Source organism: Perna viridis, chromosome 1, assembly GCF_037379345.1.
Source record: "Perna viridis isolate PV_CMFRI_1.1 ecotype Kerala chromosome 1, ASM3737934v1, whole genome shotgun sequence".
Classification (NCBI taxonomy): Eukaryota; Metazoa; Mollusca; class Bivalvia; order Mytilida; family Mytilidae; genus Perna; species Perna viridis.
In genome coordinates this window covers 21,831,122-21,848,737 of record NC_142445.1, presented here as the reverse complement: position 1 = coordinate 21,848,737, position 17,616 = coordinate 21,831,122, and the positions used below count along the sequence as shown (strand labels likewise).

Below are 17,616 nucleotides of genomic sequence, written 5' to 3'. Positions count from 1 at the left end.
GATAGGGATATAGTATATGTTGTCAAATCGTTAAAGATAGCATTTTTTGTATTAACATTGATTCACTCAAATGGTCTTCACATAGAAACTTTAAAAGCAGTTCTCGGCATGACATGGGTTTTGTAATTATTGTATGACTTATGATTTACCGTGGTTCTCAACCTCGCATGGAACGAATTTGTATTGATATTACGTACGATGAGGACATAGCCTTTTGTAGGTTTAAACTGGTATGAGGCTGGCATATGTCAGTTAACTGCTTGTAATCCTTTGTTTGTGCATTGCATTTGTGTAACGTATACTCACTTTTTTATATATGTTTTAACAAGGGACTCACCCATTTCAGAACTATTTTTTAGGTATGTTTACTATGTACTATTTTTTTTCACAGTAGACAGTTTTAAAAGGGGGGTTGTGATCACGTCAAAGTACTTTAACCCCGCCACATTTTTTTTTCGCCTGTCCCCAGTCAGGAATCTCTGGTCTCTGTATACATGTCTTGTTTCATTTTCACTTTCAGTTTACTTTTACGTTGCCGGAGTATATAAAGGCAACTTTTTCGCTGTACCTGTATATAATGTTGTTTTGTGGCCGGCTGCAGCCTGCCCTGTGATGTAAGGTTTCCTTGTCGTTCATTGAAGACCCATGGGTGGCCTTGAGCTGGTATTTTTCATCCCGATGGAGTTGTTGTCTCTTTGGCATATTCACCATATCCATTCTCCTTATAACCCAGGATAAGTTAATTTGAAGAAAATATCAAGAATGGTGTTGCTTTGATGAGATTTTTCAGTCAATAATTAATTTGATTAAACAAGAGGCTCTCAAGAGCCTGAATCGCTCACCTGGTTTAAAAGCTTTAAAAAGTTGAATACATGCAAGAACTAAAAATGGTCTAACTCCTTTGACAAAATTTGCACAGATGATATTTGCCGTGATACTGAACATTTTTTTGCTATTAACATTAATCATCATTCTACTTATGTTAACTGAATAAAAATCATTAAATATTGCAATCAACACATTTTCACAAATTTGAGCCAATCATACGTCTTTAAATACTTGATTTTTTTCCAATTTACCTTAATCATCAATTTGCTATTATTTTGATATCAACCAGCAAACCCGGGGAAAATGGTGAAAAATGTGTCAACAGATTTTTTTTTAATGAAATTTGCTTAAAAAAAATAGATATTGAAATACTGAACATTTTATCAATTTGTTTTCCGTCGTTTTCTTAAAAATAGGCAAAACTAATAAAAACGTAAAATATGATACCTTCTGGGTCGTAACTCCTAGAAATGTCAATAGATTTTCTGAAATTTGCACAATATATAAATTTGAAATATTGATTTTTTTTTATCAATTTACATTAATCATCAACCTGTTATTGTTTCCTAAATAGCAGGCAAAACTGGAAAAATCGTCAAAAAATACAATTTCAGGGTCCATAACAAGAATGAGCTACTGATTTTTCTGAAATTTGCAACATTGATGGATCTCGTCTTTATATTGATAATACAATTTGAATTGGGCAGCTCTACGATCAAATCTACGACAGAAATATGAACACAAAAACATTATACCCTTTCTCCAGGATATAGTAACTCCTTATGTGTTCAAAATCCGACATGATATGTAGGTGAAAAAAATTCTAATATAGTTACATTTTATGTTCGATATAAGCAAATTCTAGATTTTGAAAAAAATATCATATAGAAAATAGCATTCCTTTAGGGCGAAAATAATCCATCCAAAAAGTAGATTGAAACGTTCAATTTTTAGAACAGCCATCTGCTCCCATCTAATAATGTGATTTACAATTTCAAGCACCAATATGTACATTTTACATTCGGTATAAATACTGATAAACATTCAAATTAAGTTAAAGTGCCCCAATAGGTACAGAAAATCAGCCGCTTATTTTGAACACGGAAAACAACCCAAATGCTTTAATTTCAATAAAACAAAGTTTGAATTGCAAGAAAACGCATGAGATAGTTCTTGATGGGTTGATTTATGTCCTGTACGAAATTTTGAACATACCCAGTGTATTTTGGCAGTGAATTACGTTACTTCTAGACACCTATGTTGAATAATAATAACAGTTTCGTCATACAATTATTCAAAACTGTGCTTCAAATGATATCATTCGATAGATAAACAATAAATTCACAAAACGAAACAAATATTTAGTTCGAAAATTGTTATCGTTTTTAAGATACTCAATATTTTTATAATATCTATTAAAAAAATAATAAAACAAAATGAAATTGAAAACAAGTTATCTTTATTATTCTTTGGAAACATTATTACCAAAAGATGAAGGCCAATTTAGCAACCTATTTCCATTCATACATCTTTTAGGAGATACATAGAAAACAATGTGCATTCAAATCCAATTGGAATGTTGATAATTAGCTTAACGGGAATGACCGAAAGTGATATATATATTCCATGGCTTTCTCATGCTTTAATTGGAACACATAACATAATTTAAAGATTAAACACGAAAAACAACTGATAACAATATTTTGGCGAGTAATATTTAAAAAAAATCATATCTGTTAAGTTTGTCATTTCTATATACGCCACATGAAGAAATATCGAAGTCTCTCTCTATAGTGGCATGTAATGACATGGTACAATTTGTTCGATCCATTGTTTAACATATCATAACAAATATTTCTGGTATACTTTCAGAACATAAGATGTTTAATCAACGAGTAATCTTCTACCAGAAATCATTATAATGTCAAAATTAAAATATAACGTAATTCACAGAAACAACATTTCGTTGATATTGTAACGTCACTTGAAAGAGTAATCAAGGGAACCGAGATACTAACGGAAATCGAAAGAATGTAATCCAGGGACAGAGACCAGACACACACAACAAAGAACATAAAGTAACTAAAATCATACATACAAAGTAACAAAAGCAAATGAGCAATTCGGACTCCACTAAAAACTAGGAGCATGGACCAGGTGCACCGGCAGGGTAAGCGCCCTCTGCTTTTCTAGAAACACCCACCGAGTTGCTCATAAAAAGTCAAGTCTGGGGTAGACGAAAGAGAAAAGGAAAACTATGATACGTTGAACAAATCAGTTTGAATGGTGCAGATGGACACACAATAACGATCCACGAGTTCATGACGACCATAAAACTTCTGTAGTGATTACTTCAACTTGTAGCAACATAACCCTGTTCCAGAAGCCTAATTGTAAGAAGTCTAGAGAGATACAAAAAGTGCGTAGTTACGGCAAGCTCTGGCATAACGAATGAGTTGTGATATGAAAACTCCATACGCAGGTGCTGAAGGGATGCTGCCAGAGATGAAAGGAAAGTTAACAATTCTGAATAAAAAGTCATCACGTTTGTCGTAAAGTTTGGTCAATAGTTTTCATTTACCATCGATCTCTGTACGTGTAGGTCAAGATATGAGGCTGACTTCATAGTATCTGTGGTAACCTTTATCTCAAGTTCTATGGGGTAGATGCGATGTATCAAATCCCCGAAGCTAGGATTGTTTAAAGATAATAGGTCATCTATATAGCTGAGAAATTGAAATTGATAGTTGGTATATGCTAAAAGGTGCATTATCAAATATTTTATTGTAGTTATGCTTGAGTTCAGTATATATTCCTTGTTTTCAAGTGATCGGTGTAAACAAAAACAAAACAAAAAAATTATCTATATCAGTTCACGAAGAGGCTAAAAACCACTAATTCCACTTTCCATAGGCTTCAATGCTAATTTTACAATATTCAATGGCTTCTCTGGACTTTACCTTAACTTTAACCTGCAGAGGACTATATATCAGCATGATTCTACATATGTCAGCTCACAATCCTCAGAATGGCATGTGGGGTTAGCAGACTTGCAGTGCAGTACTGGTCACCGGAAGTGAAGGGTCTATAAATAGCATGGGAAATCCCAGTGTTTTCACAAGATAGGGGTATACTTAAAAATCATTATGGAGATTAGGCTTCACATCACAAGAAGCAAAATGCACCTATAAAATGTACAGAAATGTTTTTCCTTTCAGAAACCGTTTAAATTTTTTAAATAAGGTGAGAACTTTTTTCACAGCACTATGAGGAACAGGGGTAATTTCTGCGTAGGACTATTTTTGCGTACGTTCCAAATGCTCATTGGTTGAATTGGTGGTCTGTAACCAAGAAGCACACACACATCTTTTTTGTGAATACTTAAATTCTTGCAATGATTAAATCGTTTTTGAATGGCTTTTGTTATTCGAAATTTATTCCTATCTTTGTTTAGTTTTAATTTAATGTTTCTCACGACAAGTTGTCATGTAAAACAATTTTCTGTAATCAAATTAAAATACAGTTTATGAACCGGTGAATTACGTTACAATGTTGTGAATTACATTACACCGTAATATATATCGATGCTTAATTTATATATCATACACAGCAATATGCTATTGTCCTAACATCTTACCAATACATGTATTCTCCGTTTCTAAATTAAATTGAAAATCAATAATATCTAAATAATTGCACTTCACAGAAAGTAAGGACACTTACGACTAAAGGAATGTTTAGATCAGGAACGCCTTTACAATTGTTCCCGAGTCACAACTTCCCTTCTAAAGATGTCCGTATGATAGGCGATCGTAGGATCATTTCAACAATTGAAAGTATCATGGTTCTAAAAAAAATGACTGAAAACTGTTAAAAAAAAGTATTTTTTCTCCTTTCAAAGGCAATAACTCTTACAAGGAGTCATCTGACAACTTTTATCCCTGAAGACTTTTGTGGTTCTAATAATGATCATTTCAGCTATTGAAAGAATTTAGCTAAAGCTAACGGTTTTGGAGATATATGCAAAAATCTGCTGTCTGACTCCTATGTTCTATTTTTTAGTAAAGGCAGCCATGTTTTTGACAAATCAAAAATCCTCACTTGAGTTCTATGCAGGATACTCTAAGGAACATTCATACCAAGTTTGGTTTCAATTGGTCAAGTAGTATCAGAGAAGATTTTGAAAGAAATAACATTAAAAATAGCAAAAACTGTTGAAAAAGGGCAATAACTCCAACATGGTCTAACAGATTTAAACCAAAATTTAACCAGAGATAGATCTCATCATGCTAAACACTTTTACCCACATCAGAATTTAGCTAAACCTAACCGTTTTGGAGATATATGTGAAAAACCACTGTCTGACCCCTGTTCTATTTTTAGTAAAGCGGTCATGTTGATGTTGATGACAAATCAAAAATCTCCATATCAGTTCTATGCAAGATACCCCAAGGAACATTTATACCAAGTTTGGTTCTAATTAGTCAAATAGTTTCAGAGGAGAAGAGCTTTGTATAATTGTTAACGACAAACAACGACAATGCCAATTGATGGCAATAGCTCATATGCCCTTGGCCAGGTGAGCTAAAAAAGAAACTTTTTTTATAGAAGCAAACTCAGATTTAGCTGATTTAAGGAACACAATGTATAGGTTTCATACTGCTAATTAAAATATGTCATGTAGTTGTAGAGATGTTTGTTGAGAAATGATTAACAAATAGATGAAGACAGAAACCAAGTAACAGCAATTGCTCACATTGCCTTTCAAAACATAACTTTGTCCAAAAATTGTTCAAACGAAAGAAATTCAAACTAAGACAGCAACTCATATACTCACCTAAAATCAAGGTTGTATAAAAAATAAGTGTAGGTTATAGCTATTAGGAGCTACCATGAGCCTGAATGGCACATAAAACGACTTGTCAACCAGAGGCAATGAAACACTTTAATACCATTGTAATTTATCTGATACCTGATCACAAACAAAATTTGGCAATCAGTATCTCTCACCATGCTTCATTGTTTTGCTGGCAAGATCATAAATCAATGTACTAACACATGAGAGCAATTTTTATTGATAATAAATAGTGTCTGCAGATTTATACATCACATCCTATTGTAATCTAATTGTTTTTACTCTCATTATTTTCATGGTGTTCATTGACTGAGGCCAACAAAACAAATTGGTACATACATAGCAACAAACAACAAAAACAAATGTTCATCCATTTGTGCAGTTTTAAACAGATAGAGATGTTTTGGTTTTTTTACAAAATACAACAGAATTTAACTAATACATCAAGTTAATCTGACACAGGAATGTGATTAAATTAAAATAAAACTATTACTAGAATCAAGCATAAATAATAATAAAAGAAGCTCATAGCAAATTAATGACAGTGGATTTCTGAAACTGAATAATTAATAAAAGATTACTAAGGTATTGCACATATTAAAAAAAAAGATCTGACAAAAGTAAAAAGAAGAAAATATCAAGAAAGGTGTTTTGCTCAATGAAATTTCTGAAGCCAAAGGATAATCATATAACACAAAAAAAGCACACACAACTAAAGTTTAAAAATAGTGTTGGAAACATGTGTGCAACAGACAGAACTGGATATTGTAAGACACAGTACCTAAGGCTCAGCCAATTGGGTACTAAAAACCTGCCACAAAATAATCAAAACAATCATCATAATGTAAAACATAAATCATATAATTGGTTTTAATAAAAATAATACAATATACTTCCCAAGTTTATATCATAAGTAAATTTTCTCTTTTTATGATATAAAAGTGTGAAAAAATGCTGCCACTAAAGCAAATGAATTTATGTCAGCATCTCAAGACCCATCTCAAGTCCCAGAACTCTGAAAGGAAAAATGAAAATTTTAATGAAAATGAAGGAGCTTCTTCCAGTAGTATAAATATTTTACAGAAAAAATAATTAATTTGGAAAGCATTTTATTGTTATTATATAAGTAAACAGGTGGTCTGACAGCAATACACCAAAATATTTCCATAAAAAATCTGGCATTAAAAAATTACTATAAGAATTTGAGCTGCTTGACACAATGTAACATAAAAAAAAAGCACCCAAAAAATCTACTTTTTCTTCCTTTGTATAGTTTGTGGACCATTTTTTGCCTGGGGTAAATAATTAGATGTGACCTGCATCATAACAGTCAATGCCATACAAGACAAACATGCAACAACTGCAAACCATGTTGTTCCAGTCGCTACTGAAGAGAACCATGTAGAAAATAAGGCTAAGTACATTGTAATGGACATTAGAGTAAATGCCAGCAGACCCGATGTCGCATGATAAAGCTTCATGTCTTTCAATTTGATAGGAATTTTCAATTTATTATGATATTTCAGAAAAACACCAGCAATAGTCTGCACTATTGCATAAACCAATGTTGCAATTCCAAACCATGCATGCCATGTTTGAAAGTGTGGTTTATCATTTTTGTCTTTGTTAACATATATTGCTGAAAATCCCAATGCTGAACACAGAGCTCCAATGAACATGAAGAATCCATGTATTGTTCCCTTGGTAAGATGATTTATTTTAGGGACCAAGGAACTCTGTTGATTAAACAGCATTATACCTTCAAACATGAAGAACATCATCTGAAAATGAAAAAAAAGTTTTCAAAATGCACACTTCTTTTTGTTTTAAACATGACAAAGACAACAGGAAGTGTGACATGCCTTGCCATGAAAAAAATGACATGTTTTACATGATTTTTTATTCTGAGTTCTTGAGTTTTGTTTAGCTAATGTCTTAGTATGTACCAAGTTTGATAAATATCATAAGAAGGAAGTGTTTGCAAAGGGCGTCACAGACAGAGGGTAGCTTAACCATATCTATTACATTTGTATAAACCTGGTAGACAGTTGGTGACAAATAAGAGCATTGTGCATTTAATTATAGAAATTAATATAAGATCAACAGCTTTCTGAATTTTATTATTATCCAAATTTTTGTGTGTACAATATTCATTTTATTTTCCCTGCAAATGTGGGAAATAAGTAACACACTAGACAGCACTACCAAATTCCATTGAAACTGAGACATTTGAGCCTTGACATTCACTTGATGATTTTTTTCATTAAAAAAAAATCCATTCCTTCAGGCATTTAATGTTTACATAGTTATATTTTCTAGAAAAAAAGTTTACTTTTCTTCCTTTTCTTCATTAGGCAACTAACCAGACTGTCTGGTGTTGGAGTTGTTTCCCTTTACATGAAACTGTCTTTAATAAAATCAGTGAGAGCAGTAACTACAAATGTGAGGGAAGTGCTAATGATATGATTCTGTACATGATTAGTGCACCCTATATTTAAACCTCAGACGTACAAATCTAACAGTTTTCAAGCAAAGCAATATTATAACAGTTACTTACCCCAACAGACATTAGTGTTGGATGCCATGAAAATAAACCTAAAATAGAAAAATATACAATTGTATGGTTTTAATCTGACTTATTAGTTTGAATTTTGTTTGGTTATTCTCATTTATCCTTTTATAATGAGAATGGTTAGGATGAATATGACATGGTCGATGGATCTTTACTTATTGAACTGAAAAATCTGCCCTACCTTTATGCAATGGCCCACTAAAGAATTGTTGACTCAAAATTCAATGGTATGAATAAACAAGAGGCTCCCAGGAGCCTACATCGCTCATTGATTAAATTTTTGCTTACAAGGGCAATAACTCTAACAAAGAGTAGTCCACAACTTTTTTACTCAAAGAAGACTTTGGTAGGACTTATCATAGGACATGAAAATTTCCTTCTGTCTATAATAGTTTGTAAGATATTGGCTCAAAACTGCTAAAAATATCATTTTTCACCTTCCAAGGGCAATTACTTTAACAAAGAGTTGTCTGACATTGAGGGGAAAACGATTCACTGTATGTACCAAAATCATGGTATTTTTTGGGACGATTCAATTCAAAATATGTTGTGGCTGCCTACAATACTAACAATATGATGCTATTCTTAAATAAATTTATTGGTATTAGTTTAATAGCTACCATTATTTTAATGACCCAGAATGAAAAATAAAATATTGCTTAAATGTTTTATTTCATATGGAATGATGGATCAAATCCTTTCATTTTATTTCCTGTTGTGCATAAGCAGCTTTGTTTTGTAGAACATGGCGGCGCCCATAAAGGGCACACATCTCTTAAAATGTATTGTGATACGTACCTTCAAACATATCCAATATCGAGATATGTATCGTTAGAAAAAAATGTATCGTTACACCCCTATCTGACATCTTGATCCTCTGCAGACTTTTGTAGGCCTTACTATAAGGATCATTTCAGCAATTGAAAGTTTCTTTCTATCTATCACAGTTGTCAAGGTATTGGCTGAAAACCGTAAAAAAATGTCATTTTTCACCTTTCAAGGGAAATAGCTCTTACAAGAAGTCTTCTGACAACTTTGATCCAATGCAGACATTTATAGGTCTTATAAGGATCGTTTTGACATGTCAAACAATTTGACTAAACCTAATGGTTTTGGAGATTTATGAGAAAAACTTCCGACTGACCCTTTTGTTCTATTTTAAGTAAAGCAGCCATTTGTCTGGGAGCTACATTCAGGTAATGCCAACTGATAAAAATATAATTTCAGAACTTTTTTCTTAACTTATTGGTAAAAAAGCTTAACTTAGCTAAAACATATTTTAATGATTTGAAATAAATAAGGGATAATATAATTCACTAAATGGAGTCCCAGTTTGCACCCATTATATTCTTTACGCAGCCGATTGAGATATTTCTTTGAATTGTGTAAGCATTTCCTACATAGTCTTCCTTTCCTTTTCTTCAAATATAAATATAGGGCAAATGGAATGAGGGTGAACAATGCAATACTTGATCAACCTTAGTACTAGGAGGCAAAAATGCCCCTGAAAAGGTGGTAGCTGGTTGATCTGTCCCCAAGTTTTTCTGTCCCCCAGTCGATCTGTTCCCAGGTATTTCCGTCCCCTCTAATAATTATATTGTATGAATTGATGTGTATAAAACTTAGTGTCATATACCAAAACTTATTATTTACAGAAAGTTTTATTTAGGACTGCAGTCATTACACATTCAAGGTAGGTATCTAAATTCTTAACTAAGAAATTAAAAAAAAAAATTCTCAGACTCCTTGTACAATGCTGGTACCAACTTGTAGAAGTGTTAACTTCTGCCCACCAGCTTCTGACTGGAACTCATAAAAATCTTGATTAAAAATAAGTAAATGGAAAACAATAACTCTATAATGATAAAAATAATTGAAATTGACTAATTACTTTTCATTTTGTAATGTAATCATATGTAATTACTCTAAACTGTACTCAATTAGGTCTTATCAAGGATTTTTAAAGTAGTCTATATTTAACTACTTGGTCTTGGTTACAGACCACCAATTCAACCAATGAGCATTTGGAACGTACGCAAAAATAGTCCTACGCAGAAATTACCCCTGTTCCTCATAGTGCTGTGAAAAAAGTTCTCATCTTATTTAAAAAAATTAAACAGTTTCTGAAAGGAAAAACATTTCTGTACATTTTATAGGTGCATTTTGCTTCTTGTGATGTGAAGCCTAATCTCCATAATGATTTTTAAATATACCCCTATCTTGTGAAAACACTGGGATTTCCCATGCTATTTATAGACCCTTCACTTCTGGTGACCAGTACTGCACTGCAAGTCTGCTAACCCCACATGGCATTCTGAGGACTGTGAGCTGACATATGTAGAATCATGCTGATATATAGTCCTCTGCAGGTTAAAGTTAAGGTAAAGTCCAGAGAAGCCATTGAATATTGTGAAATTAGTATAGAAGCCTATGGAAAGTGGAATTAGTGGTTTTTAGCCTCTTACACTAATAATATTTTATGAACTAATAATCTATTTATTTATATTGTAAAATTTAAGAAAAGACATAGAAAAGGATAAGATAATTTATTTTCTATAAATATGTTTAATACTTTAATCGTATGAATTCCTAATGCATAATGCATCAAGTTTATGATTGGGGATGAATCCACTTGGGGATGGATCTACTGGGGACAGATCCACTAGGGGATGGATCGACATGAAATCGAAAAGGCTGTGTGTTTAAGAAGCAGTCTTTATAAAACTCAGACAGGAAGTGATTCATGCATGTCAAAAACCCACCAAACTCAGTGTTATTTCTTGTACAGAAACAGTTACTGATCAAATGACCAGCCTTAGTTTTTCATTTTGATGTCACGCTTACACGCTTATGAAATAAAAAACATAGATTGTACATGAAATTGGCACTTCGCAAGAGTTATTGTTCTTGATTTATTTCCATTTGGTTGAATATATTGGGAGATGAATGCATGATATTCTCAAAAGTACAGATCCGAATAAGGAAATGATTATTGTTATGTAATATATAACATATGTAGACTGAAAAACCACGATTTGTTCAGTGGGTTTTTCTACACTATGAATCACTTTACCAGTGGCAGTGTCTGAATTTTATAGACAAGTTCGCCAATCTCATTAGTGATGTCATATTCACTAATTAGCATATCATTAAGTGTCAAATTGGTTGGCAAATAAACAACTAAATAAATAATTAACAATATCATGATTAGAACCCCAATTTTCAAAACTTTATAGCTTTGTTATTTTATATCCAATTTTGGTTTTGTCAAATGTTTCCTTTACATAAAAAGAATTCATATTTTTTAAGTGAATTTATAACTGTTTTACTTGAAGAATAAATTTGAAATGATATTTATATGTAAACCTCTATTTTCATATAAAATTGTCTTAAAAAATTTATGCTTATATAGTCTAATTACTGAATATTTCTTTAAAGATTCCATAGGTGAAAAGGGTATTCTTGGCAGTTTAGGGAACCAAAAGAATTTTTCAATTATCATAAAAAACAAAAAAAGTTATGATGATTTAAAGTTGATGCCCCAATGCCACTCAATGGATTTTTTTGCCAACCAAAACCAAATCATAGGTAAGTGATGACATCACGAAGAACTCTCCTATATGGATTGGTACTTAAATCATTTTGCGTTTGATATAACACAGATATTAGTGAGATGTGTTCAGGGAAAGTTCGCCCTGGTGTTTAATTATAGACGACAGGACAAAAGATCAAATCGAAAACCAAAATTATCGCGTTCTTGATATTGACCAGAATAGAAACACCGCAACTCTCAAGCCCAAGGAAAAATTAAAATAAATCTCTAAAATTGGTAGACCAAAAGAGACTGCATAAACCTGGTTGACTAGATGGTATATAGAATATAACTAAACTTACTGGAGCCAGGAATGGCAATATAAATCATGAAACCGGTGAATAACACCGTGGCAAAGTGGGCTACCATCTTCAGGGACGTCTGCTTCTACTGGATCTACAGTAAGGTGTTCCTTTGAAAGAAAAAGAAAATATCTTTCAAGAGAGAACTCTCAATGGATGAATAAAACAATTTGAAATAAACTTCAATGTGACTTTTGTTTTTTTTTTCTCATTAAATAAAAATGATCGTAATAAAGGAACAAAAATGTGAATCGAAATACAATAAGTTTCACCCGACACCGGTTACAAGTGCACAATTGATAGTGATTCTCATTCTTAAACGCACAACTGATTGAGTCTGATATTAAGCGTCTGTCACAAAGAAAATGCTCTAGATTGGAAATATTGATGAAAAACATTAGGTATATTGTACGATATATGCATGTTTAACCCCAATTTCATGTAAACACACAATTTGTCACAATATAATTGCTTGCCTCTGCAAACATAACCATGTAACCCGGTGTAACCATAGGCATAACCATTATTGGTAACAAATAATATGCAAATGTTGATATAGTATTTAGGATTTTGCACACATTTCTTTCCATATACGATTAAAGCAGGCACCTAGTCCAAATAACTATGCCGTCTTTGGAGGCTTACTTTTATTTTGCTTTGTGGCCTCCATCAGATTTAAAAAAGGCCTTAGCCCATGAATTCTGGACTAGCAGGCACCTTGAGCTTCACCATACTGTGGCATACAATAATGTTCTTGAAATTTCATTTTACCCTTTCCAGTACTAAGTAGCTCCAGCATACATCCTTTTTAGCAGGTTTGTATGTTTATTTTAGGAAATGTAACAGTTCTCTGATGGCTGGAATATTTTAAACACATATTTGACAATTAAGAAATGTGTGCTAAATCCAATACATCAACATTTGTAACCCCAGTAATACTTTTTTTAGGTCAAATTTACTGGAACCATGAATATACTTAAAGTAACCATTGTAATTTGGGTAACCCATATAACCTGAACAAAAATGTACTGAATAATGCTACTATGTACAAGGAAAACATTAAATGATCAGATGGATCTATGTAACCAGGGTTTTGACTGAAATTCAATTGTGTATATGATTGTAGTGTTCCATCGAAGAACCATACATTATTTATATATTTATTTTCAAGTAACCATTGCAAATTGCTGCCCTATTATTTTGTAGCCATATAACCTGATGTAAGCATACATATTACTGAGGTAACAAATGCTAGTATGCTCAATAAAAAAACATATTTGGACCTAAAATGTATCTATTTACACATTACCTGTCCATATACAATGTACATCAAAGATTTTCGACACAAATGATCACATATTGATAGAGCTCATACCGCTTCACGGTGCTCTCTATCTTTTTCAGGACTTCTTTTCTTCCAATACTTTTATTGTGCTAAGGTACTTAAGTATATGTAAAAGTACATGTATACTCTGTTCCTACTACATGATATTGCAGGTTCCAATGTATCACAGTATTGCTAGAACAAAAAAAAATGGAACAATACACATTTTCAGTTTTTGTTGTTCTCAAACTAGGTGCATAACATTGTTACCATATTTTCATGATGTTTCCTAAGAACAGGAAAATAAACAACATCGCCAAAGGTTTCATTTGATTTCCTTCCATTTTAAAATTTTTCTATGGTCGTGGTTGGAAAATTGCTTTCGAATTAAATAAAGACGAAGTCATGATTTAAAAGTTATCAAGATCTGCTGAATAGTTGTAAAAGTATGTCCGTACAAATGGCCATTGCAGAATTTGGTTATAGAAATAATTTTAGAGCATTTTCTTTTTTTTTATGGGAACATTTTTAACACAGAAATTTACCTCACCTTTTGGCAAACAATTATTGAGTGTTAAAGATAATACATCAGAAAAAAATTAATTTGATGCATGAAAGATAAAATGTTGCACTAACTTAAGCAAAATGGAAATTAACTTTCCAGAAGCCCTTGTTTCTTGAGTCTAGGAAACAGTTAACTCTCCTAATACAATGAGACCCCAGAAAATTGGTAGTTTGTTACAGTGGTCACTTCCTTTACTTGTGTTAGGGTTGAATTTTATTCTGAAGTACTGTATAGTGATTAAAAGATAATGTACTTGTATTGTCAACTATTGTTTAGTTTAAATCATGTAACTGACAGTTCAGATTGGGTTCTTTTCATTTGGATTGCAAATTACTTCTAACCTAGTAGTTAGGTCACATTTAGTTTGAGGCTAGTCTTTAACACTATCTGAGATGATGATGGAAATTATTTTTAGGACAAGATTTAAATTTAATGCTATTAGATATTCTTGGTTGTAACCATATCCTTCACTAATTGTTTTGCATCTATGATTGTTGTTTTATGTATGAACAGTCTGTATCTACAACATTTATCTCCTTTAATAACCCTTGACCTGGGCCAGTGGGGTAGAATATGGCCAAAGCAATTGACAACTCAAGCATGTACATTAAAAAACACCAACAATTGTTTAAATTTCTTTTCTATTAATTTAAGGAGGTAAAATGGGTGCAAAAAGGAAGAGGATACCTGCAATAGGAGAGCAACAAAGTGAAGAAAGGGAGGAATCACCTGGACCTTCTGGACCAACTCAAGGAAAAAGACGTAAACGATCTCCTCATTATAACCCAGTGAGTATAGACCTTTTCTGAAGTACTAAATGAGGTACTGTACTTAGGTGTGTGTATTGCACATTTATGTATTATTCACAATGCATTTTTTGAAGGTCAAAATGTGTGAAAGAAATCTTTTTAAATACAGGTTGCTGTAGAATTTGGTATTTAAAGACAAAGGATTGATTTTTTGCATTTCATTGGTCAATTTATTTATCGTAATGCAGTATTTCCTACAAATACACCCAGGAACCTGGTATTCACGCTTAATCATTTAAATGCTGGTAGCTGCATAAATGAAATGATTTTAATTTTGATACCTGATAAAAATCTTACCATAAAATTGCCACCAGATGCATGAAATGTCTTATATAAAGTCTGGAAAATCTGACAATTCCCATTTTGGTGTGTTGAGATTTTTCATTTCTTTTAAGGCATAGGTGCCAACCTTTACAATATTTCCATAATTTGAGGTAGAATATTATATGTTCTTATGGTCAACAGTCTAATATTTACAGATTTCCCATTCTTTCCAGTTAAAGCCTTTTCCGGTTAAAGCCATTTCTAGTTTCGAAAACATGTTCTGATCATTTAGACACTTTGCGGATACCTTGAAATAAGTGCAGTGGGATTTGGATCATGCAGTACTTTCGGGGTTAACAAATGTTATTGATCTATGTTAAGATAGAGAAGAAAAATAAACTACAGCTTTGTTTTTCGTAAAAATTTCAATTTTACTGTTCATTACTGATTATTTCGTGGGCAAGTCTTACATTCAGACGTACTAATTTTTTCGCGTTTTAGCAGAATTCACCTATTTCAAGTTAGTATTTTAATGTTACAAACTTTTTTTACTGTATATTTACTTCTGATTTTGCCAATTTCTGCTTTGTTTGTTGACCTCGTAAAACTATCCCTGTACATTGTATGTATTGATGTATAATATGCACCCTCATGTTCAGAAAGTTATTTCTATATCAAAATGTATATGCTTTATAAACACCCAAATACGGTACTCACTGTAAATTGGTGAAAAGTAAAAGGGATAAAATAATTTAAATGCCTATTATGTGGCATGTACTAAATTGACGCAATAAGTTGTTTATGCAGTCCATCAACAGATCTGGGCAACCATTTGACTGATTGATGACAGATAAAAAAGAGAGACACTAATGACCAGTTAAATTTGTGTTTTTGTCATCTACTGGGTATCATTATAAGAGAATGAAAAAAAAAAACAGTGGGAACTGAACTTAGAATTTTTTATAATGATCATGTCATGTTTTCCTATTTATTCCAAGAAATTTGAATGAGATATACAAATCAATGAGAAACCATGCAGTATACACCAGTTTGACACTGTATGACAGGTTGATGTGGTTGCTAAGATCAGTTGTGGTACACTACATATATACATGTATTGAAAGGCATTAAAATATTAATGATACCTTTCTTTTGATAATCAAACGCATTTATTTCAGACTGAGATATGCCAGGAATTGTATGAAACAATTCGTAACCACAAAACTGAAGATGGCAGATTTCTCTGTGAAACATTCATCAGAGCACCAAAAAGGAGGTAAATTTCGTCTGTACATTAAAAAATAATTTTAAGAAAACAATGGGAAAAATGCTGATGTCCATAGTATGATTTTTCTGTCAGCTACTTGCGGTATGTTGATTTAACCATTTGATTAAAAGAATGCTGCAGTCACATTTTATTATGATGCAGTTGTCTTTGTTTATTTTTTTCAATTCTGTGTAATAACTTAGGTTGGAGTTACCCAACTGTCATGAAATTTTGATATACTGTTATTTCCTGATAGAGGAAGTTTGCTAGAAAAGGGATCAATGGTACTAAGGGTTATGAACAAAAGGAGTCTAATAGGTGTTAATTTGAAATTTATTAATTAGGCTTAATTTGTAATAAATTTAGAAAATTTAAATATTTTTTTCCTTGTTTTATTCTTTTTAACATGTATTTAACAGATTATACATTGTGTTTAGCATTTTTGTGTATTAGGGGCTAAAGTTAAACCTCATCCTGAAAATCAAGTTAATTATTCTGGTCAAATTTTGATTTTTTTAAATTGGATTCCTCATGAAAATCCCTGCCTGTGCTTTTAAATCAGATTTGGAATGTGTTTTACAAGTGGTAAAGGTACCAAAAATGTCCATGTTTGAAAGACTCTTTTTTCATAATAATTTCCTCTGATTTTAATGATTTTGTGAACCATTCCTCTTTACATGGACTTCTATAAGTATGCCAATAAATTTGCTCCATCTTAAAGCGTTTTAGAGATAAATGGATTCAAAGTGATCCATATCCATGAACACTGTATATAATTAAAATGGTTTCTTTGTGATTGTAACAAAACTATGCATTATCAATTGATTATTCAAAACAGCTTTTGTGTAAAAAATTCTTAGTCAATCCACCATTCTAAACTTGTGTCATTTATGAGTCTTGTGTCCTCATTAGTTACAAAGGTACAGGATTCAAGTGATCATGGCCATATCATGCTGCTATTGGCAAAGATTTTTTTCTTATCAGGTAAATTGAAGGATGTGTATCATAACAATTTTGGTTTCTATTTATGTCTGTCTTCTCACCAGTAAGCACATCAACAATTTTTTTTTAGGACTGCAGCAGATTATTATGAAGTGGTTTCCACCCCTATTGATTTACTACAGATAGGACACAAACTTAAAACTGATGAATATGAAGAGATAGAACACTTAACAGCTGACATGGAATTAATGTGTAACAATGCTAAACTCTATTACAAGGCAAGTGAAGAATGTTTC

The 17,616-nt window shown here is 32.2% G+C and overlaps 2 protein-coding genes across 15 annotated transcripts in view; one reads left to right on the top strand and one right to left on the bottom strand.

Annotated features, from left to right (window-relative positions):
• Nucleotides 1-5,887: 5,887 nt before the first annotated feature.
• LOC148627780 (transmembrane reductase CYB561D2-like) lies at nt 5,888-12,438 on the bottom strand. 4 transcript variants are annotated; one of them, XM_088578730.1, is made up of 5 exons: nt 12,410-12,424; nt 12,150-12,259; nt 9,054-9,217; nt 8,241-8,278; nt 5,888-7,464 (listed from the first exon to the last, which is right to left on the bottom strand). In XM_088578730.1, the coding sequence occupies exons 3-5, from the start codon at nt 9,121-9,123 to the stop codon at nt 6,934-6,936; spliced, it is 639 nt and encodes a 212-aa protein (XP_088434856.1). In that variant the 5' UTR covers nt 9,124-9,217; nt 12,150-12,259; nt 12,410-12,424; the 3' UTR covers nt 5,888-6,933. The 4 variants fall into 4 exon arrangements, with proteins under 4 accessions (XP_088434856.1, XP_088434874.1, XP_088434846.1 ...); XM_088578748.1 differs by lacking the exon at nt 9,054-9,217 and having other exon boundaries at nt 12,410-12,438; XM_088578720.1 differs by lacking the exon at nt 12,410-12,424 and having other exon boundaries at nt 12,150-12,401.
• LOC148627779 (protein polybromo-1-like) overlaps nt 12,434-17,616 on the top strand; it is a 37,132-nt gene continuing 31,949 nt past the window's right edge. For all 11 annotated transcript variants that reach the window (XM_088578677.1, XM_088578669.1, XM_088578694.1 and 8 more), the window contains exons 1-4: nt 12,434-12,550; nt 14,693-14,826; nt 16,290-16,387; nt 17,451-17,598. In XM_088578677.1, coding sequence (XP_088434803.1) covers nt 14,701-14,826; nt 16,290-16,387; nt 17,451-17,598 — 372 coding nt within the window. In that variant the 5' untranslated portion in view covers nt 12,434-12,550; nt 14,693-14,700. The remainder of the gene's footprint in view (nt 12,551-14,692; nt 14,827-16,289; nt 16,388-17,450; nt 17,599-17,616) is intronic.